General features: G+C 38.4%; 2 protein-coding genes across 2 annotated transcripts; both read right to left on the reverse strand.

Annotated features, from left to right (window-relative positions):
• Window positions 1–3,080: 3,080 nt before the first annotated feature.
• Window positions 3,081–4,010, reverse strand: LOC306639058 (olfactory receptor 4C46-like; the record flags this gene model as incomplete). Its single annotated transcript, XM_079102498.1, has 1 exon — window positions 3,081–4,010. One exon carries the CDS (start codon window positions 4,008–4,010, stop codon window positions 3,081–3,083), a length of 930 nt encoding a protein of 309 aa, XP_078958624.1.
• An 18,549-nt stretch (window positions 4,011–22,559) lies between these two features.
• LOC306638974 (olfactory receptor 4C46-like) lies at window positions 22,560–23,498 on the reverse strand (the record flags this gene model as incomplete). The annotated part of the gene is made up of 1 exon (XM_079102423.1): window positions 22,560–23,498. One exon carries the CDS (start codon window positions 23,496–23,498, stop codon window positions 22,560–22,562), a length of 939 nt encoding a protein of 312 aa, XP_078958549.1.
• Between the last annotated feature and the right edge of the window lie 224 nt (window positions 23,499–23,722).

Here is a 23,722-nt window from a genome sequence, read left to right on the forward strand (position 1 = left end):
TTTTTGTTGTTGTTGTTGTTGCCTGAGCTTTTGGAGACCTTTCTAAGAAGTTACTGTCCAGACCAATGTCAAGGAGCTTTTTCTCTATGTTTTCTAGTAGATTTATATTGTCAGATCTTAAAATTAAAGCTTTTATCTATTTTGAGTTGATTTTTATATATGGTATGAAATGAAAATCCAATTCTTCTGCCTGTGGATGTCCAGTTTTACCAGTAGTATTTGTTGAGGAGACTGTCCTTTTCCCATTGTGTTCTTGGCATCTTTGTCAAAAATCAATTGACCATATATTCTTTGGTCTACATTTGGGCTTTGACTCCTGTTTCATTGTTCCATGTCTGTTTTAATGCCAGTTCTTATGCTGTTTTGATTACTGTAACTTCACAATGTATCTTGGAATTAGAGAATATGATGCCTCTAGCTTTGTTCTTTTCCCTCGAGATTACTTTGGCTATTTGCAGTCTTTCATGCTTCCATACAAATTATAGGACTATTTTTCTAATTATGTGAAAAACGATATTGGAATTTTTATAGGAACTGTGTTGAATCTGTAGATTGTATATGTATTTATTTTGCCTAGTAAAGGCGTTTTGACAATATTAATTCTTCCAAGCCATGAACATAGAACATCATTCCATTTATTTGTATCTTTTTGAATTTTTCTATCAATGTTTTGTAGTTTTCAATATACATATATTTCTTTTTTTCATTTTTTATTGTTTTTTTATGGACTGCATTTTGATTTATTGTACACAAATGGGGTACACCATTTCATTTCTATGGTTGTGCACAATGTAGATTCACACCATTTGTGTAATCATGCATGTACATAGGGTAATGATGTCTGTCTCATTCCACCATTTTTCATACCCTTCCTCTCATCTCCCTCCTCGTAATCTAAAGTTCCTCCATTCTTCTCTCAACCCCAACCCCCAACCCCATTATGTATCATTATCCACTTATCAGGGAAAACATTAGGCTTTGGTTTTTGGGGATTGGCTTATTTCACTTAGCATGATATTCTCCAGTTCCATCCATTTATCTGTAAATGCCATAATATTATTCTTCTTTATAGCTGAATAATATTACATTGTGTGTATATATCACAGTTTCTTTATCCATTCATATATTGAAGGTCATCTAGGTTGGTTCCACAATCTAGCTATTGTGAATTGAGCTGCTATAAACATGGATGTGGCTGTGTTACTGTAGTATGCTGACTTTAAGTCCTTTGGGTATAAACTGAGGAATGGGATAACTGGGTCAAAAAGTGGGTTCATATATTTCTTTCTTTTGCTTTCTTGAGTAAATTTACTCAAGAATAAAAGAGGCAAGAGTGAGCAAACTTGTCTTGTTTCTGATTTTAAAGGAAAAGCTTCCTACTTTCCAGGGTTTTGTTTAGTGTTAGCTGTGGTTGCCATATATCACCTTTATTGTGTTGAGGTCCATTCCTTCTAGACCTCCCAACTCATGGGGAGGAAATAAAATATAGATCAAGGAAATTCAACAGGCACTTAATAGAATAAATCCTATACCAAAACACTTTATAATAAAATTGTCAAAAGTTAAGGACAAACACAAAATATTGAAAACTATAAATGATAAGCAACTTGGCACATGCAGTGTGACCTTCGTGAGACTACCAATGAATATTTTTCAACAAAAAAAATCTTGCAAATGTCAGTGTGCCTAAACATTCTTTGAACTCAAGACATTTGTTGATCAATGAATGAGGGATAGGAGAAATAAGGAATGCATTTATTCTGAAAGAGCTTTGTGTACAGATGAAGCCACATATTTTTACAAATAACTTTTAATATTGAAATATTACCCAGAGTAAACCAAAAAATACAGCAAAAAAAAAAAAAGGAGCTCACAATCAGGATAATGCCATCTTGTTGAGAGCAGAGAATATTTCAAGGCAAACTATTTGTTCGTATGCTGAGAATTTCTTTCAATTCTTCAACTTAAGGAAGAATAAAAACAAATCATGGTTTCCCCAAGGGGTCTAGCTAGAATTCTCCTTGGAGTTCAAATCAGATAAGAGCAGGAAAGATTTCCCTGTCTCCAATACTATATATATGTGTGTTTTTGTGTGTGTGTGTGTGTGTGTGTTTTGCTTTAAACTTTCACTGATCTTCTTTAACATTTTTATTCATTTAGTCTCAGTATTTATCTTGCACCAGACATTGTACTACCTTGTGACAACTATTGCTCTCGCAGGCAAGCCCTTTTTTGGAGAATAATTTTATAATTAATAAACAGACTTTTCTGCCTAACAATCAAATGTTCTTTTATTTGAGTGATTGTTCTTTCTGATGGGTTGTTAGCACAGCATAGGTGATATTGATAACACAGAATCATCCTGAAGGACATTTAGAAAAATGATGCAAATTAAATTATCTACTCATCAGTGATTCAAAGGCAGGTCCATTACTATCAGAGCCTTATAGTAGATATCGTAATGCTTCAGGTAACAGATGGTCATCCATTTTAATATATTAAAGGGTATACAGTGAAAAATTATAGGACCTTTAGGAATACAAAATGAGTTAATATATGCTATGTGTCAGCACACTCTCTGCTTTCCAATGGTAAATGTTTGAGTTATTGGACCTTTGAATCATCAGATCTGTCATATCAGAGTTCAGAGTATGGTCTGGAAAATCGGTCGTATTTTGATTGCTAGTTTATTAATATGTCTCTTTTGTTAACCTCCCTCTACTTTCAGACTCCTCAGCTATAAATGGGAATGATCTCAGGGCTCACCTCCTTGGAGTATTGTATATTACTGCTTAATACCAATATATTTTGTCATTTCATTTTCTATGAGGAGAAAAGCCTATGAATCCATACACTGAATGACTAGTAAAACTAAGCCCCAGTTTGGTAAAATTTTCCACATATGCAGAATAGTCCTAATTTAGACATTCTTCTTTTCTTGGAGTCACTTTTGCTCCCCACAACACTTAATCTGTGAATTAAAGTGGGTAATGTTTTGCTTTATCCTGTAAATATTTTTTAAATCTGTGATGTCCTTTGGACACTTGCCTCAGCTGAATCAATGTTGAGCACTGGAACATCTATTTGTCATCTGAAATATCTTTCCACCCACATAATTTTATAATGGCATTTTTCATCTGAGCATTTCTCAAGGTATAGATTAAAGGATTTAACAAGGGAGTTATGATAGTGTAGAATACAGCAACTGCTTTATCAATGGGTAAAGTAGCTGCAGGTCTCATGTACACAAATATGCAGGGCACAAAGAAGAGGACAACCACTGTGATGTGGGAGACACAGGTGGACAGGGCTTTGCGCCTGCCCTCTAGGCTGTGGGTCCTCAGGGAGCGCAGGATGACCACATAGGAGAACAACAGGAGAAGGAAGTTTAACAGGCAGATGAACCCACTGTTGGCAGCAACAAAGAGCCCAAGAGTGTGAGTGTCAATGCAGGCCAGATTGAGCAAAGGGTTCAGATCACACATAAAGTGATCAATGACATTAGGACCACAGAAGGGTAGTCGGGCGATGAAGAGGATCTGGATGGTTGCATGGAGAAAGCCTCCCACCCACACTATTCCTACTAAGAGGCCACATACCCTTCGGTTCATGATGGTTGTATAGTGCAAGGGTTTGCAGATGGCCACGTAGCGGTCATAAGCCATCACTGTAAGCAGGATGCCCTCTGCACCTCCAAAGAAATGTTCCCCAAAGATTTGAGTCAGACATTCATTGAATAGGATGGTCTTCTTTTCATGGAGTGAATCTATGGCCAGTTTAGGGGTGTTGACAGAAGAATAACAGGCATCAATAAAGGAGAGATAGGCCAAGAAAAAGTACATAGGAGACCCCAGTAATGGGCTGGCAGTTATGGTGATCACAATGAGCACATTTCCTACCACAGAGATGATGTAGATGAGCAAAAACACAGCAAATATGACATTCTGCATCTTTGGGTTCTCCGTAAGTCCCAGTAGAACAAACTCTGTCACATTGTTCCTATTCTCCATTTACTTCATGTGAAAATGAATTACATTATCTGGGAAAAAAAAAAGTTATTAAAGCAATCTTAAGTTTACTACACTTCATCCTTCTGATAAATAATAAATGCTTGTGTTCTACTGAGTTGTGAATTCCTATAAAGGTTTTCTTGAGATGGAAATGAATGTTGATCATGGCATTAACACAATGATAGTTATAATAACAGCGTATGAATCATATACCAATAATAGTTAAAATGATAATACAAAATAAATTTATTTAATGGCAGAGTATTTTAAATGTCTTTTTCAGACATTTGCTGATTTAATGCTTACTATAAATTCAAATAATTACTACTATCATGTTATGCTTAACTTCACTATTAGAAAATAGAAGAACAGAGAAGTTAAGTAACACTTCTAAGATCAAGCAGCTCATAAAAGTCATAGCTGAGATTAGGTCATATAATTCTTAATTTTTCCCCCATATTCGGAACCCAGATCCTATACTGTTGTGTTATAATAAACAATTTTGAATTAGTAATCACCACTTGATATGATCATTATAATTATAACTACTTTACCACTACCTTGGTGGAATATTTTGATGGAGCAATTTCCTTAACAGTTGCACTGATACATACATAGGTAATGACATCTTTGAACTCCCAGATATTAGAAACGGTGTAATTTCACATTCATTAAAGTCTCCTTTATCTTCGTCTCTCCCTCAGTTCCACCTCTTCCTTCTTCAAATCCCTCCAAAGCATGGGACACTGACTCTTTAGCAAAATATTTAAAATAACAATGGTAGTTGAGTATATTAAATTTAGAATCAGAAGCATATTGGGTTAGAATCATGGTCCTTTTCCATTCTGCTTCTTTTACCTGTGGTTCATTTCCTGTCACCTCACATCCTTGTTTCCTCGTTTATAAAGTGAGAATAATAGTATCACATTATGGTTTGTTCTGAAAATCCATCAAAAGAACATACATGTGAACATTCAGCACAGAGCTTCAGATACACATAGGACTTTCTTTGTTTTTATAAGTAGGCTTATACCTAGAAGACAAGAAGTATCAATGGTACAGCAATAAACAGAAATATTCAACCATGGAATAAGTTCAGGGAGAATCATTTCCAATATTGCTCTCACAGAAGCCACAGAGACTGATGTCATCCACAGGAGGAAGGGTTCTACATGTTTGTATTTGGACTGAACAGATATTCCATGCCATTTAATATTCACATTTATGTCTTTTGTGGGTATAAAGTATTTTTGAATTTTAAAACCCTTATGATTAGTCTTCTTTTTGCTTAATTACCAAATTTAATAGGATCCACTTATATTGATTCAACAAATATTTATTGAGAAACTTTCATGTACCAGGTCCTACTAGGAAAAAAAAAAAATCTTTACTACTAAAGAGCTTATATTTCAATAAGTGTTAATTTCTAAGCAGTTATACCTAAAGAGTTGATACCAAATATTGTATTATCTCTATAATTTTTGATACCTAGTTTTTCATAGAAATGCACTACCTTATTAACTATAATTTTAAATTTTCCCTAGCTAGCACCTCTTATACAGTCAAAACTTGTTTAAGTATATTATTTTTGTCTTTCATTCTAGAACTCTCTGCTATATTGTGATTTCAACATATATTTGCCCAGACCTATTTCTCTGTTGTCATAAATAATTGCTAAAATTTTTAATTCATTTTAAATTTGCTTGTTTTCCTAAAATTGAAAGCATTCTATTAGTGTGAACTTTGAATTGTTTTCTTTAAATTTGTATAAACAAATAAGAAATGCAAGTGGATAATAAATATTTGAAAAAAAATGTTCAACACCTTTAGCAATCAGGGAAATGGAAGTCAAAGCTACACTGAGATTTCATCTCACTCTGGTCAGAATGGCAATGGTAAAGACTACGACTAACAATGATGGTGAAGATGTGGGGGAAAAGAAACACTGATGCACTGTTGATAGGATTGTAAATTTGTACAACCATTTATGGAAAACAGTATAGAGTTCCTCAAAAGACTAGGAATGGAGCCATTATGTGACCCAGCTATACCACTTCTTGGTACTTACCCAAAATAATTAAAGTATAATTAATATAAAGTATTGCATAATTTACAGCAATAATGATATTAACATTTATAGCAATACAATTGACAATGGCCAATTTATAGAACCAGCCTAAGTGTCTATCAATACACAAGTGGATAAAGAAAAGTAAGTGAATATACACAGTGGAGTTTTATGCAGTCTAAAGAAGAATGAAATTATATCATTTTACAGGAAAATGGATGGAATGGAGAACATCATGATGAATGAAATAAGCCAGACTCAGTCAAGAGTCCTGTGTTCTCTCTCATATATGGAAGTTAGAGAGAAAATATGACAAAAGGAACTTCATGAAAACAGAAGGGAGATTAGCAGAGTTGAGGAAGGAGGTTGGAGTGAGAGACGGCAAAGGGAAAGGGGAGTTAATAGGAAATGAAATTGATCAAATCATGTTATTTGCATGTCCATGTATGTACATAATGTATTATGAATGATGATAATGCATCACGAAAAATTAAAAAAACGGAAGTTCACACTTATGATTTGTCTGGATTATTAGAGGTGTTTCAGAGAAAGCATGGTGTCTAGTGTCAAGGGAGAATTTGTCCCACAAATTGCTTAATCTCCATGAGTCTCAAATTTTTCAACTGCAAACTAAGTTGATGATATTTACCAACTATATTTGAAGAATTGGGGTGAGGATGAAAGATGCTATAATTATATTGGAAGTGTCAAACTATAATTATTACTGTATGTGGAAAGTAACCATGATTAATAAGTATCAGAACTACTGAAAACCTTACCTTAGTCATCCTAGATGATCCTAATGATGTTTGGGAGCATTCAGAAACATTCCAGTCTCAAATTAACCTCATCTTGGAATTAAAAGTTTCAATATTAAAGCTATGTTTCTTTAGAAGGAGCTTGTTCAGAAACCTCAATATCAGGTCTGGGGATGTAGTTAAGTTGGTAGGGTGCTCACCTAGCATGCACAATATCCTGGGTTTAATTCCAACACACCAAGAGAGAAAAAACAATAAATTTCAATATCAAATCAAAAGCTATTAAGAAATTATATATATTAAACATGTTCCTTTTCTTGCATATCAATTACCAAAATAAAGTTGCCTGAAAAAATGAAAACATTCTTATGAGTAAGTATTCCCATCTAATCTAGGACTGAGAAACTTCTTCACAGAAAACCCAGGATTTCAATTAGAATGGACTTACTTGAAACACATGAAGAATTGGCTCCTATATATGGCTCTGGTCCTGCCAGGCAAGAAGCAGAAAATGTGGAGGGAATAGATGTTGATGGATTAATCTGACTATGGATTAATCCTGCTGTGGATATGTGAATGATAACAAAACATTTTCTCCTTGCACCACATAGCTATTTAAAGAGGTTTTCATAAAGGTTGAGGGAGCTTGTTCTATTTCTGCTGCCTTCTCTCGCAGGAATTAATTATCTCCTTTGATGAAAAGACTTTCTTCTAAGTAGGTATTCTGGAGAGAAATGTTTGGAAAAAATCCTATTCTTGAATGGGGAATTATATTCCCTACACTTGTAACCTAAACCTTTCTCTAACTGAACCTGTATTGGTAGGAAATCTGGGGCCATGTGAATAGAGGGGGTGGACATTTGCTCTCCTTTCCCTGTTGACTCACAATTCAGAAAGGGCTTCTGTTTCGTTTTTGAAATCAATATCACGACTTTTCTCAAAACCCACTAATGCTTGCTTGAGATTCAGAGAAGTGAGGACATATAACTTATGGCAGTCATTGTGTTCTTTTTTCATTTTAAAATATTTGATTGACACATTGTATATATTCAAGGTGTACAATGGGATGATTTGATTGATATATGCACAGGTTGTACAATGACTACAAATCAACACATATTATCACTGATGATGTACTTACATCCCCAGAAATTTTTTATCTTAAAACTGAAAGTTATACTTTCTGAATTTTCTAAATATTTTTAGATTGTACTTTTTAAAAAAATTAAATATTTTTTTATTTTTAATCACTCCCAGAGAATTATGTTCTGGTGCATACCCACCTCTTACAATGATCACAAATACATAGTGACATTCTCCTTCTCTCCAGTGACTCATGCAATTCCTTCTAACACTCTTGAGAGATTGTACTCTTGGATCGACCTGTTCCTGTTCCTTCACCCCATCCCTTGGCCACCATGATTCTTTCCTCTCTTGTTGTGAGTTTGACTATTTTAAATTCCCTCTATAAGTGAGATACAGTATTTGTTTTTCTGTTTCTTTCTAGCATATATTACTTAGCACAATGTCCTCCAGGTTCTTCTATGGGGTAACAAATGGGGAAATTACGTACACTCATCCATCAAAGGAAACGGCTGTTTCCATATTTTGACCATTATGAATGAAACTGGGGATGCAGACATCTCCCTTTGAGATTCTGATTTCATTTCCTTCTCATGTATCTAGAAGTTGGATTGTGGGTCTCATGCGAGTTCTCTTCTTAATTTTTTGGGGAACCACAGCAGTGTTTCCCATTACAATTTTTCCAATTTATATCACCAGCAAAAGGGTACAGGAGCTCTCTTTTTCCATACCCTTGCCAAGACTTGTTATCTCCAAACATTTTGATGATGGCTAATTCAACATGTATGGGGTAATATCTCAATGTGTTTTTGATTTGAATTTCTGTGATGATTAGTGATGTTCGGCACCTTCTTATATACCTGATTGTCATTCATATGACTTCATTTGAGAAATGTCTATTCAGGGTCTTCTCCCATTTTAAGTCAAAGAATTTGGTGGGTTGTTGTTTTGTTTTGTTTTGTTTTGTTTTTGCTATACAGTGGTGTGAGTTCGTTCTATATTTTGGATATTAACTTATCAGATACATGGTGTGTGAACATTTTCTCCCATTCTTTAGACTGGCTTTTCATTTTGTTGATTGTTTCCTTTGCTGCATGGAAACTTTTTACTATGATGTAGTCATACTTGGTTATTTTAGTTTTTTGTTGCTTGCTTTTCATGTCATATCTGAAAAAAGACCAATGTCAAAAGCTTCTCGCATATTTATTCTTCTACAAGGTTCACATTTAAATCTTTTAAGCCATTTTGAGCTTATTTTCATATATAGTATAAAATGGAAATACAGTTTCATTTTTCTTCATTTTTCTTAATCCAGTCTTTACCACACCACTTATTGAAAAATTTCCTTTGCCTATTTTGTACTCTTGGTGTACCTGCCCAAGTTTAGTTGACCATGTATGCAAGGACTTGTATGTATATTCCCTGTTCTGTTATATTGCTTTGTTGGTCTGTTTTTATGTCTGTAGCTTGTTGAGTACTACAGCTTTGTAGAGTAATTTAGAATCAGCTAGTATTATGTTTTCTGCTTTTTCTTTTTCAAGATTGCTTTGGCCATTCTTGGCCTTTCATAGTTCCAAGAGAGTTTTAGGATTATTTATTCCATTTATGTGAAAAACGCCACTGGGATTTGATAGAAATTATATTGAATCTGTGGATAATGTTGGGTAGTATTGAAAGAATGGACATTTTTTTAAGCTGTCTGAGGTCACCCTCCCAGTTATCTTAACTCCCTAAGGTCACCCTCCCAGTCATCTCAACTCCCTAATGTCACCCTCCCAGTCATTTCAATTCCCTAAGGTCACCCTCCCAGTAATGGGAACAAAGCCCTTAAAGTTGTTCCAAGAAACAGCCCCAAACAGAGAATAAAAGGGTAAATTGAGCCAGATAGCCAGATAGTGCTCAAACAGTATGATTACCAGAAACTATTGACCAGAATCTACGCCCTGTTGTAAAACATTGTGAAACATGTTGTATGTTATCAGCAAACCCAGACCCCCTTTGAAATTTCCCGGCAGCTTTGTCCCCCTTTTCCCTTTCATGTGCAACCCCTCCCGATGTGTGGTTTCTGCCTTTATAAACCTACAAGATTTTCTGCTAGGGACTCGACTCCTCGAGTTGGGTCCCAGCGCGCTGGAATAAACACCTCTTGCGGTTTGCATCAAGTGACGCCTCCTGCAGTTGATTGGGGTTGCCGTGGATCCATGGGACAGAGTTGGGGTTTCCTTTTTGGGGGCCTTACAGTATAAGCATTTTAACAGTATTATTTTTTCTAGTCTATGAGCATGTGCTATTTTACACTTATTTTTGACTTTTTAAATACTTTTTATCATTTATATTTTGGCGCTTGTTTTAATCAGATTTTTCATTGTTGTACCTTAAAGACCCATCAGAACAAGTGTAGAGAAGGAAAAGTTTATTTGAGATGTCTTCCAGTTCCAGATATCTTAGTCCATATATAGTCAGCTTCATCCTGGCAGAAGAACATAGCGAGGAAAGCAGCTCACATGATGATCAGAGAGCAGAGAGAGAGACTCCATTGGCCAGGTACAAACTATATACCCCAAAGACACGCCCCCAGTTCCCACCTCCTTCAGCCACACCCTACTACTTCTGCTGCCACTCATTTAACCCCTATCAAGGGAATAATTCACTAATTGGGCTAAGAGTCTTGGCTGGGTTGTGGCTCAGTAGTAGAGCACTTACCTAGCACGTATGAGGCACTGGGTTCAATTCTCAGCACTGCATGTAAATAAATAAAAATAAAGGTTCATCAACAATTAAAAAAAAACTTTAAAAAAATTAAAAAATGAAAGAGTCTCACAAACCCAATCATTTCTCCTCTGAACCTTCTTGCATTGTCTCACATGTGAGCTTTTGGAGGACATCTCACATCCAAACCATAATGGTGCTCATTTTTTACTTTCTTACTTAAATTTATTTTTAAATATTTTATTCTTTTTGATACATTTGTAACTGGGATAGGTTTCATAATTTCTGTTATGGTAATTGTTAGTACAGAGAAGTAAAACATTTTGGGGTATGTTGATTTTGTATCATGCAACTTAATTGAATTTGCTTATTAGTTCTAACAGGATTGTTTTGGTGGAATTTTGGAGCTTTATGTTTTATGTTTTTGACAAACAAAGTGATTTTGATTTCTGATTTGTAAGCCTTTTATTTCTTTGTCTTTCCTAATTTCTCTGGTTGGAATTCTAGTTCTATATTGACTCGATGTGGCTAGAATGCCATATTGTCCATTGCTTTTACAGTTTGCTATAAATCTAGATGTGATATGTTGTAAATTCAATTGCAATTGATTCTATTTTTTTGGTTGTTTTTAATTTTTTTTTATATTGCTTTGTGTTATATATATTATTGGGGTTCATTTTGATATAATCATACATGCACGGAATATAATTTGCCCTGATTCATTCCCCGGTATTTCCTTTTTCCCTCCCCTCCTGCCTTCCCCTATTCCCATTCCTCTGCTCTACTGGTCTTCTTTCTATTTATTTAGTTTTTTTTTATGTTGGTGCTTTGTAGGTGTACATAAGGTGAAGGTGACATTCACTGTTGTATATTCATATATGTACAATGTGTACATAGCAAAATTGGTCGCTTTCATTTCACCGTTTCTCCCTTTGCCCATCCCTCCCCTCATCCCCTCCATCCCCTTCTTCTATTTCACTGAACTCCCTCCAATTTCATGGGACTGCCCCCATCTTTCCCCCTATTTTATTCTAGCTTCTACATATGAGAGAAAACATTTGACTCTTGACTTTCTGGTTCAAGCTTAATCTCATTTAGCATGATGTTCTCCAGTTCCGTTCATTTACCAGCAAATGCCATAATTTCATTCTTCTTTATGGCTGAGTAAAACACCATTGTGAATATGTACCACATGTCACTTGTCCATTCATCTGTTCATTATTATTATTATCATTTTGAAACAGGTTCTCTCTAAGTTACTGAGGTCAACCTCGACCTTCTTTGGGCTTAACCACTGAGTCACATCCCAAGTCCTTTATATTTATTTATTTATTTTGGTATCAGGGATTGAACTCAGGGGCACTTGACCACTGAGCCACATTCCCAACTCCTTTTATATATTTTATTTAGAGACAGGGTCTCAATAAGTTGTTTAGGGCCTCACTAAGTTTGCTGAGGTTGGCCTTGAACTTGTAATCCTCCTGCCTCAGCCTCCCAAATCACTGGAATTACAGGAGTGCACCATCTCACCCAACTTCTACTCCTAGTCTTTTGGGGACTTCCGTACTGTTGCTTTCCAAAGTGGTTGTACAAATTTGCAGTCCCACCAGCAACATGTGAGTGTGCCTATCCCCCCACATCCTCAACAGCATTTGAAAATTAAAAAGTTTGAGAAGTCCTTGTAATACAGAGGATATGAACCAATGGGATCTCTTATACATTGTGACTGCAAGTGTATATTGATAAAAGTTCCTTAGAAATAAGTTGGCACTATTCAGTAATCTTGAACTGTTGAGAACAGGGTGATATCTGTGCAGCTAACTGTCTTAATCACCAGGATGCAGGCAGTTGCGACTGCACCCTCAAAAGCCAATACAGCGCAAACAGGACTGCTGAGCCCCCTGCTTATTGAGGTTGTTAAGAAATATTTGTCTGAGGAATGTGCAGCTGCCTAGAAACCTTATCTATCAAGGACAGGGGCCTAACTCCTACTCATCTCCTGCATAATTCACCCCTTCCCTCCTCCTTTCTTCCTCTAGGACCGTTCAGTTCTGGTGGGACCCAATGAGAATCAAATAGATTGGCAGGACCCAACCAGAGGAGGACTAATGTTTAGCTGTTCAAATGTTAACCAATTAAAAAGAACACTGTAAAACTGTTTGCCCTTTCATTATAAAAGCCTGCTGAACAAAGGCTTAGGGCCTCTTAGCGTCACTGGTTACTGAGTGCGCGGAGGACCAGGCTCGAGCTTGCTAATAAATGACTCTTTGTTGCTTGCATTGATCATGGTCTCTGGTGGTCTTTGTGGGGTCTCGAGCCGCTGGGCACAACAGAACATATAGATATGTTCCATTGATACTGGGCTTGGAGATCAGGAAAGGGTCTTTGTTTCCCCAGTGTTGAAGATTAAATACCAAAGAAACACTGAGGCAAGCATGGAAAGCAAGTTTTATTTAAGAAAAGAGACAAGCACAGATTTCTCCAAAGAGAAGGGGCCCCAGAGCTGAGCGTTCATAGGAGTGGGTGTGTCTTGCTCTTTTACAGACCCCCCAGCCCCTCACTGTTAATCTCCACGTATGTGCTGAAGGGCAGGAAGGAGCTGGAACACAAGGGATAATCTTTAGCAACTAACACCTTGGGCCAGGAAGTGCATCTGGAGGTTTGCTGTTAGCAACCCATTGAGCTGGGAAGTGTGATAACCAGTGATAACTGGTCTTCATCCTCTCTCAACCCCCGTCATTCATTATCCACACTGACTGCCCGACCTTGGCCCCCTGCCTCAGTGTGTTGAGGAACGTGACATATCCTGTCCCCTCAGGCCAGGCAGGGCTGCAAGGAAGATTGCTTTTTGGCAAAGAAAGCATGGGGGGAGTCAGCACTCTGGGCTCCTTTTATGGAATTACTCTCTTAACCTCATGTTCCCACCATCCTCATCTATTTGTCCCCTTACACTATGACTGAGCAGTTTAACGCCTACATACACACTCAAGTAATAATTGGCACATGCACATGTACGTGTGCTAATTGAAGGTGTGTAGAGAATCTACAGATAGTATCTACAGATAGAAGACTATCAGTAATACTGAGAAGTGGAAACTACCCAGAAGTCTATAAACCAACATCAACAGCAAAGGATCATTAGTTTAACAGTGGTTCACATTATGCTTTGAAAATATTACTTGCTGCTCTAAAATTGACATGTTGTTTTCTTCCTCCCAATCTTCTCTGCCCAGAACTTCTTCCCTCTGATCTTCTCCTTTCTGATCTTCTCCTCCCTGATCCTCTCCTCTATGATAATCTCCTCCCTGATTCTCTCCTTCCTAATCTCTCCTCCCTAATCTCTGGAAATAGGATTCCTCTGAATGGACTCCTTTAAAAAACCCTGTTCCTCTGATTCCCTGGCAGAATCATGAACTCTGGGACTGTAGTCCCCCATGTTTCTCCTTCTTTAGCAAAGCAATAAAATATCTTTTTCCTTTTTCTCAAAACCAGATCTTCATTATGGGATTGGCATCAGCATGAGGCCCCAGCTTTTGGTAACACTAGGAACATTGCTGGAGCTGAGAGAATGTACCCCAGGATGCAGCAGCTTCAGAGGTTAGCATTGAAACCTGTAGGGGAAGCAGCTCCAGGAAAAGGGTGACCATATTAACTGCTGTGCAGTCGGAAATAATTCCGAAGACTATCTGAGAAGGAGGATTTCCTTAATTACTTGAAGACAGATTCTTAATTTTGGGGTAGGAATTTTCAACTGGTATTCCAGTGTTTTGTTTTTAAATTAGAAAAAAAAAAAAGCAGTAGCTTCCTTTCTCATTGTGGATTTGAATAAGAATATTCAGTGATCAGCAGTTCAGAGGCAATGGGCCCCGATTGAGATCTTAGTCAAAGGCAGAGACCACATCAGGAAGCTAACCGGTAGAAATATAGATGGGCACCATGAAGACCTATTTCAAATGTAGAAGACCATGAAGCTCGCCTGTTGGGACACTCCAGGAATCTCCTCTTCCCAAAGGAGGGTGCAGTCTGGGGTGCAGGGGGAGAAAGGAAGGTAGGGTTGAATCCAAATGGGAGCTACAGGAAGGATTAAAGCTCAGGCTACAGGACAAAACCAATAGCATGGATAGCTTTTCAAAACCCATTTAGCATAGATTTTGATCCATGTTTATACCCCAAAGTCATATAAATCCTTAAAATAGCCCACCAAAATGGGTTTCTCACGCAATATGAACGCCTCCCACATCTTGGGATTTCTATCTCTTCTCACTTAAATAAATCCTACTCTGTTGACTCTTCCTTTCCATTATTGTCCGCGGATCTTATTCTTCAAATTTATGAGCCGAGAACCCAGAAGAAAATTGGCAAAACTGAAACAGGGAATCTAATCTCATCTCAAAACTCTGGTTTGATGCCGCCATTTACCGGTGACGAGTTCTGCTCCTTCTAATGTTGAAGATTGAACACTAGAGAAGCACGCCAAGGCAAGCATATTAAGCAGGTTTTATTTAAAGCTAATAATACAGAGTTCTCCTGGCAGGGAGAAGGGGGCCATGGCTGATGTTCTAAAGTCCCAAGAAGTGAGCGCAGCCTACATCTTTTATAGGTTAAATTCTCTTTTGTTCTCCAGTTCTCTCCCCCCCCTTATCTCTCCTTCCTGACTAGGCCTGATTTTGCATTAAGTGAGAAGCCATGGGCAGGGGGAGGACCAAGGTGATTCAGGCAGGCAAGGGCCCAGGGGGCATTAATTAGCAGCTCCTTGCTTGCAGTCCTTGATAAAGGCAGGTAAATTTGGTAATCAATGGGCTCTGGAGATCCTTGACATTCCATTCTTCCAGGGGCAGTTTCCAACTTCCAGAGGCAGATGATTTTATGGCCTCCATTTCCTCGATTTGACCCGATCCCCTATTTCTACACTAACTACCTGTTCCCAATTCTGGCTTCAGTTTCAGGTTTATTTAATTTTCAAAACAATGAAATACATTGTTAGTTCCACTCTGAAGATGAGAAAACTGAGGCTCAGAAAGATTAAGTAGCTCATTTCAAAGAAAGAGAACATTCATGACAGTTTAAAGGTAGATGTTAGATACTAAATGAAAAGGGAGCTAAACCGTGGCCATGACAGGCTGCATTTAGGGCATGAAAGATTGCAGGCCTAGATAGCCGATTCCAGGAAGGCTACTAGATTAGGACTGGCCTTTGGCAACCAACCAATCGGGAGCTAACAAGCCAATGCCTAACATTCCAAACCATATATGTCAAAATGTTAAGACCTGGGTACCCCAAGCCAATGGAAACACGCCAAACCTCACATGTTGGAAGATCAGCCAACTGTGTACTTTGCTTTGTTCAAATTTCCCGCTCTACTGTGGAGCTCATAAAAATCTCACTGAATCGAGACTCGGGGCTCTCAGCCAGTACCTACTGTGTCAGTGAACGCTGTGAGTCCAAGCTCGAGCTTGCAATAAAGACCCTTTTGCTTTTGCATCGGAGACGGCTCCCTGGTGGTCTTTGGGCATCCGCGATCTGGGCACAACACTAAACTGTATTTATTCAAATTAAGTCAATTATAACTGTAGTGTCTCACTTGTTTGATATATTTAGTAACTTCCAGCTCATTGATAGTTACAATTACAGCCTATAATACATTTTAAGATGCCTTTGGGAAAGTGAAATTGATTAACCTTAGCTCATAAAAGCTTAGAGCTACAAATCCACCTGGTGGTGAAGCCAGAATTAAGGACAGGCAGTTAGTACAGAAATAGGGGATCTTGTCAAATCGAGGAAATGAAGCCATGAAAGCCACCTGCCTCTGGAAGTTGGAGACTGCCCCTGGAAGAATGGAATATCAAGGATCTCCAGAGTCCATTGATTACCAAATTTACCTGCCTTTATCAAGGACAGCAAGCAAGGAGATGATAATTAATGCCCCCTGGGCCCTCCCCCTGCCCCATCCGCTTCTCACTTTTTACATCTCACCCGCAAAACCGGGCCTAGTCACTTAGGCAGGAAGGAGAGATAAGTGGGGAGAGAACTGGAGAACAAAAGAGACCTTAACTTCTAAAAGATGTAGGGTTCGCTCACTTCTGGGGATTTTAGAACATCAGCCATGACCCCCTTCTCCCTCCAGGGAGAAGTCTGTATTATACCTTTAAATAAAACCTGCTTAATATGCTTGCCTTGGCGTGCTTCTCTAGTGTGTTCACACTTCAACATTAGAGGAAGCAGAACTCTTCACCAGTAAACGGCGGCATCAGTGGGCTACCACGTGTATCTTCTCACTGTTCACCACATAACATATCCAGCTTAATTCCCAAACTTTTTAGCCTCCCAAGCACTCAATTATTTATCTATCTAGGGTTTCAATGATAACTTTTAGTTTCATCTTCAATATCACTCACTTTGTTATGGGAAAGAGAAACCAGACTTTATTTTACCAGAAGAGTTAGCACACCAAAATTCTGAACACCCCTGACCAATTTTTCATAACGTTTATAGGCTTTCTTGTGTCATAAATTTTCTTGTCTAAAATAGTACATAATTGGACACAAGGTTTCAAAAAACAACGCATGATGGTGCACAAGGGTCTTAGAGTGGGAATTGTTTACCAGAGCAGACTGCGGTAAAGGAAGCTGGCTTACAAGGTCTTCTGTATCTCTAGCTTTCAACCCTAAACTTCCAGAGGGGCGTTTACACTTCAAAGGGACTGATTAGGTCCCAGGGAAAGTCCTTTACATTCTAAAAGGAAGGAGTAAGTGGTGCTAATAGTTTTCCTGAAGCCCCGCTGGAGGGAATAGGGGGAGGGGAACTCTCGCCTCCCCCCACCTGCCCATTGGTGTCCTCAGTTTACTTTGTATCCAGGCCTGGGTCAGTATCCACTACAAAAATAACTGGGCTGTGGACCGGACATCTTTCCTGACCACTCAACTCCCACCTCAGCTTAGATAATGCCTTCTTTATGCAGGCATGTGACACTGTGTCCTTTTTATAGTAATCACTAGTCATTTGTTAATGATGGGGTTTTTGCATAATGAAGTTAGAGATACCATCTGAACAATGGAGGCAGATTTGTTGGGTTTAAAGCTTAGTTCAGTCACCCACCCACTTTTTAATTTTTTTTTTTTTTTTTTTTTTAGTTGTTGATGGACCTTTATTTTATTCTTCTATTTATATGCGGAGCTGAGAATCGAATCCAGAGCCTCACACATGCTAGGCAAGTGCTCCACCACTGAGCCACAATCCCAGCCCAACCTGTTCACTTTGGGTCTTGATTAAGCTACTTAAATTCAATGAGCTTCAATTTCTTCAGCTACAAAATAAGATCGATAGCAGTACCTCTCACAAAATTACCTCTCATGATATGTTTAAGGCAGGGCCTGGTAATAACACTCAAAAGTTTCTGTCATTTTTCTTCTTTAATAACACCAGGTATATCTTAGATGTTAATGAACATTTGTTGAAAAGAAAAAAAGGGGAAAAAAATCCAGGTTTTAATGCAGCCTGATAATTAGCCCTTTTCTATAGATGAATTCTAAGCCTTGTCAAAAATGTCATTCACAGGTCAAAGGGACAGTAGGAGAAAGGGTTATGCACTTGGATATTTTGGCAGAGGCTCCTAAAATGAAATAATCTTTCCTAAAGAAAGATTGCAAACTTGAGTCACCCTCTTGAATAAGACTCATAGTTCTGTAGCATAAGTTTTAAAAGAGTTGAAAAAACAAATTGTGAGGATATCTGGGCAGAGCTAACCACAAAGGCATCGCCTCTCCCAGGTTCTAGATAAGGGGTTCTAGGGAGATGGAAGGTTCAGTTCCAGGGATCAGAATATGTGACTGCATTGAGACCAGATACTTTGAAAGAAGGCTTACTGGAATTAGATTTAGGAGACGTCTCACCAGGGAACTTCAAATACACTGCTAAAGTCTCGATGGTTGGACTTTCTTTTATAGCATTCAAAATGGCTACCTTAGGACATCCTTAGGACTCAGTATTTTCCAGAGAAATGGAACTCACAGGACATGCTCAGGAGTCAATAGAAGATTATCTATCTATCTATCTACTTACCTAGCTATCTCCTGTTGGTTCCATTTTTCCAGAGGACTCTAACTATAAGGAATTTCACGGAAACCACGCCGGACACAGGAAATCACATAAGGGAATTTATTAAGCAAACAGAGTGTCTGCCTGCAGGGTAAGAGAGAAAATGAGAGGAAAAGAGAAAGGAAAGAGAAAGGGAGCACACTAAAGAGAGTGGAAAGTGAGGAGGAGGAAAAGCAAGTGTGTAGGAGAGAAAAGCAAGAGAGGAAAGACAGCAGTTGAATTCCACTGGGCTAACATCGGAGAAGGATACTTGCAAGCTGACTGATGAACCAATAGCTAGCTAGGATGTTCACAGATTGACAAGTGGTTGGGAGGCGGGGAAAATGACTGCAACGGAATGGGCGGGGGAGCAGCTGTATACATTACACTAACAAACACAGGGCTTCAAATAAACATATTAATTTACTATAATAAAACATACATATAATAATACATATAATTATACATAATACATATAATAATACATACACACACACTTATGTGTTTATTATAAGAAATTGGCTCATGTGGTTTGGAGGTTGACAAGTTCCAAGTCCCACAATTGGCAGGAGACTAGGAGAGCCAGTGGTAGATTTCCAGCCCCAGAATAAGGCCTGAAACAGACGCAGCGGTGTAGTTCCAGTGCAAGTGCTGGCAGGAACACTACAGTTCAAACCCAAAGCAGGAAAAAAAAATCCGACGGTGCAGCTCAAAGATGATCGTGCAGATGGAGAACTTCTTCTTATTCAGTATTTTTCTCGTATCCAGGCCTTCAACTGATTGGATGAGGCCTCTTCCCCTGGAAAGGAAGATTCATCTTCTCCCTGATCCGTCTTCATTTATCCAGAGATATAAACCAGAAACTTGTTTCACGCATGTAGATGATGGCTTATCATCCACATGGAGATTTTTTGCTTATGGCTCATAGTTCTTGAGTTCTCATTCTGATGGTTGAGTTGCACAGATGCAGAGCTAGAGATGGGCACATCCATGAAAATGACTTCAGCGTAGAAAGGATTGATGGAGGCAGACTATGGTAGAAGATAGAAAGGGTGTGGTTTCCACAGGAATCTGGTTTCCGTTTGGAGCCTTGTGAGCTCTGAAGGATACATTCTGCTGCAAAACTGGATCCACCTGGAGATAAGGGGACCTGCCTTTATTAAACCAACCGTGGCCACTGGGTGGGCCCTGAAAGCAGTGGGCATAATCCTCCCATTTCCTCTGGGGCAGTTTGTGCAAAGAAGGGTGGGCCTATGACCTGTTAGCAGTTGTCACTCCTGACGCCTGGGTGCACTGGCCTGCCGGAGGCGATTAGAGCTGGATGAAACAGTACCTACCAGTCTTGTCCTCACAGGCAACGCCCAGACTTTGATCTTTTACACCTAAAACTTTACGATAATTTCAAACCGCTCTGTTGCCTCTAGTCTTGTCCCCTTCAATCCATTTCCAATACTGCAGCTGAAGTTGTTATCATTCTGAAAGTAAAATGGAACTGTATGAGTGTCTAGCTTGAAACCACTTTCAATGTGTCCTAATATTAGCATTAAGTCATAACTCACTTGAGAGAATCTTAGTCTGGACTTTCCCCAATTCTCTCTCCAGTTTCTTGGTTTGCTATTTACCTTTGACAAGCTCTGCTTGAAGGAAAGTGCCTGCTACATAATGGGTAATCCATAAATAGTTGCTGAGTGAATATATGCATTCATATCACAGTCATATGGAACTGATTGGCCTCCTGAACACTGCACTGCCTGGCCTTGGTCATATATATTCTCCTAGGAATACCCTCCCCTCAGCTTCAGGCCTGTGCACTCTCCCGACTCTTATCCTTTGGGCCCCCTTGTTGGTGTTTTTTTCATTTAGGAATCCTTTCCTGATTTTTGGAAAGAATTGTTTTTTGTCCCTTCACTATGCTTTCATGACACCATGTGCTTTGCACTATCTTGCTATTTATATCACTGGGGTGTGATTTCTGTCTGATTCTGGAAATGTTTTAGCAAAATATTCTGTGAAAGCAAGATCTGGGTTTCTTTCTATTCATCATTAAACCTCTGTCAAATGTCCAGTGCCTGATCCAATATTTGTTGATTAATGAATGACAGAAGGAATGAATAGAATGTATTTAATCTGAAATTGCTTTGAGTGTGGATAGAGCCATGACACATATGAATGTACCACAGTGAATTTTACATTTATGTATGTCTATAAAGCATCAAAAAATCATTAATAAATAGAAGGAAGACCAGGAGAATAGAGGAAGGGCAACAGGAGGAAAGGGAAAGAGAAAGTACTGGGGACTCAAGTGGAGCAAATTATATTCCATGCATGAATGATTATATCAAAATGATCCCCAATATTGTGTGTAATTATAATGCACAACAAAAACATTTAAAAACTGAATATTTTTAAATTTTTAATTGACACATAGCAATTGCACACGTGTCTGGGTTGCAGTGTGACATTTCAATACATACATCCAAAGTGTAATAATCAGATCAGGGTAATTGACATGTCTACCACCTCAGCCATATATCAGTTCCTTGTGTTAGAAACATCCAAAATCTTCTCTACTACCTATTCTGAAATATTCAATTTGTTGTTGTAAACTGTAGTTATCCTACTGTGCTGTGGGATAGTGGTAGTTATTCCTCTTATCACACTCCATACCAGTGCCCATCAGCCATCCTCCTACAATTCCTCCCTCCACTGTACCTTTCCCTGGTAGAACCATATTTTTAATGGCTTTTAGTAAGGAAATGTTGCCTCCAATTAAACTGTTTAGACAACAAAATATAGATAGCTCATATTCATAAGAAAATGAAATCTTTTTGAGAGCAGAGAAATGTCATGGTAAAATCTTCGCTCTTATGCTGAAAATCTGTTTCCAGAAGTTTCTCATTCCTCAGTTTCAGCAAGAGTGAAAACAAATGTGGTTTCCCTACAAGGACAATGAGAATTCTCATTAAAGTCTAAATCCAGTCAAGGTAGGAAGGAATTCCTTCGTCTTCTTTACTTATTTTTTCCTGCTCTCCAGGTATTTAATTTATTCTTCAGCCTTTATACTTCTGTCCATTTATGAAATATTTATTGTACAGCAGGTCTTGTTCTATCTCATGGAAACTGCTGTAGTAGTTCATGAAATATGATTGCATGTTTCACAAGTAGAAACTCCTGACACTCCGATGCTCTTTCATTTGAGCAATCATCTTTTATGATGGGTCAGCAGCAGACGTCAGGTGACAGAAGCAACACAACATGGATCTGAAACCTCCAGGGAAGCTTGGAATCATGCTGTAGTCGTCCTTACTACGCATCACAGGTGAAATGGCCCACTGCTTTTATATCTGTGATACAGTTAAATACCATAGTTTCAGGAAACAAATGACCATTAATTTGACTATATAAATACAAGGAGTTACTAATAAAAAAATATTAGATTTTTCTTGCCTAATGTGTGTGTGTGTGTGTGTGTGTGTGTGTGTGTGTGTGTGTGTGGTTAGTGTCCAGTACAATTCACTGTTTAATAAATTCCAGCTGTAATAATATTCTGATCTTTTTATCTTCATTGCCTGGTGGGGAGCACAGGAAAAAGAAAGGTCTAAGAAATCACCGATGTTTGGATGCTGACTCAATCATATCTATATCAATAACAATATTGGGAATTTTGATACCTTACCCTTACTGCTGGTTTCCTTACCAGTAATATGAGAAGAATACAGTACCTATTGCTTCAGATCATTGTAGAGATAACAACTCAGCACTAATATATATTATTTCTTTTATACTTCTCTGAAATTATATAAAAGTTCCTTTTAATTTTTTCACTCAGTCGAATCAGTGTTGGGTTCCAGACATATTTTACTTGTCAGTTGAAAAAACCTTCCTAATACACAATTTTCTAATGGCATTTTTCATCTGGGCATTTCTCAAGGTGTAGATTAAAGGATTTAACATGGGAGTTATCATGGTGTAGAATACAGCAACTGCTTTATCAATGGCTAAGGTGGCTGCAGGTCTCATGTACACAAATATGCAGGGCACAAAGAAGAGGACAACCACTGTAATGTGGGAGACACAGGTGGACAGAGCTTTGAGCCTACTCTCTAGGCTGTGGGTCTTCAGGGAGCGCAGGATAGCCACATAGGATACGAGCAGGAGGAGGAAGTTTAACAGGCAGATGAACCCACTGTTGGCAGCAACAAAGAGCCCCAGAGTGTGGGTGTCAGTACAGACAAGATTGAGCAAAGGGTTCAGATCACACATAAAGTGATCAATGACATTAGGGCCACAGAAGGGTAGTCGGATGATGAAGAGGATCTGGATGGTTGCATGGAGAAAGCCTCCCATCCAGGACACTCCCATTAGACGGCCACACATACGCAGGTTCATGATGGTTGTGTAGTGCAAGGGCTTGCAGATGGCCACATAGCGGTCATAGGCCATCACTGTAAGCAGAATTATCTCAGCACCTCCAAAGAAATGTTCCCCAAAGATTTGAGTCATGCATCCATTGAACAGAATGATCTTCTTTTCATGGAGTGAATCTACTATCAATTTAGGGGTGCTGACAGAGGAATAGCAGGCATCAATAAAGGAGAGGTAGGCCAGGAAAAAGTACATGGGGGACCCCAACAAAGGACTGGCAGCGATGGTGATCACAATGAGCACATTTCCTACCACAGAGATGACGTAGATGAGCAAAAACACAGCAAATACAATTTTCTGCATCTTTGGATTCTCCGTAAGTCCCAGCAGAACAAACTCTGTCACGTTGTTCCTTTTCTCCATTTTTTTCATATGATGGCTAATTACCTGAAAAAATTATTAACGTAACCAGGCATTTATTAAATTTCTCCATTGTAATAAACAATAAATGTCTGAATTATGCAGAGCTGTGAACTCTTATGAAGTTTTTATTTGATATAGAAAAATATATGCTGAATTCTTGAGGATTACCAGAACTTTCTCCTGGGTGAAGAAGAGCATAGGTCTGAGGAAATTTTGTGAACACCAGGGTTTGA

The sequence above is a fragment of the Sciurus vulgaris genome, assembly GCF_902686455.1.
Source record: "Sciurus vulgaris genome assembly, chromosome: 11".
Classification (NCBI taxonomy): Eukaryota; Metazoa; Chordata; class Mammalia; order Rodentia; family Sciuridae; genus Sciurus; species Sciurus vulgaris.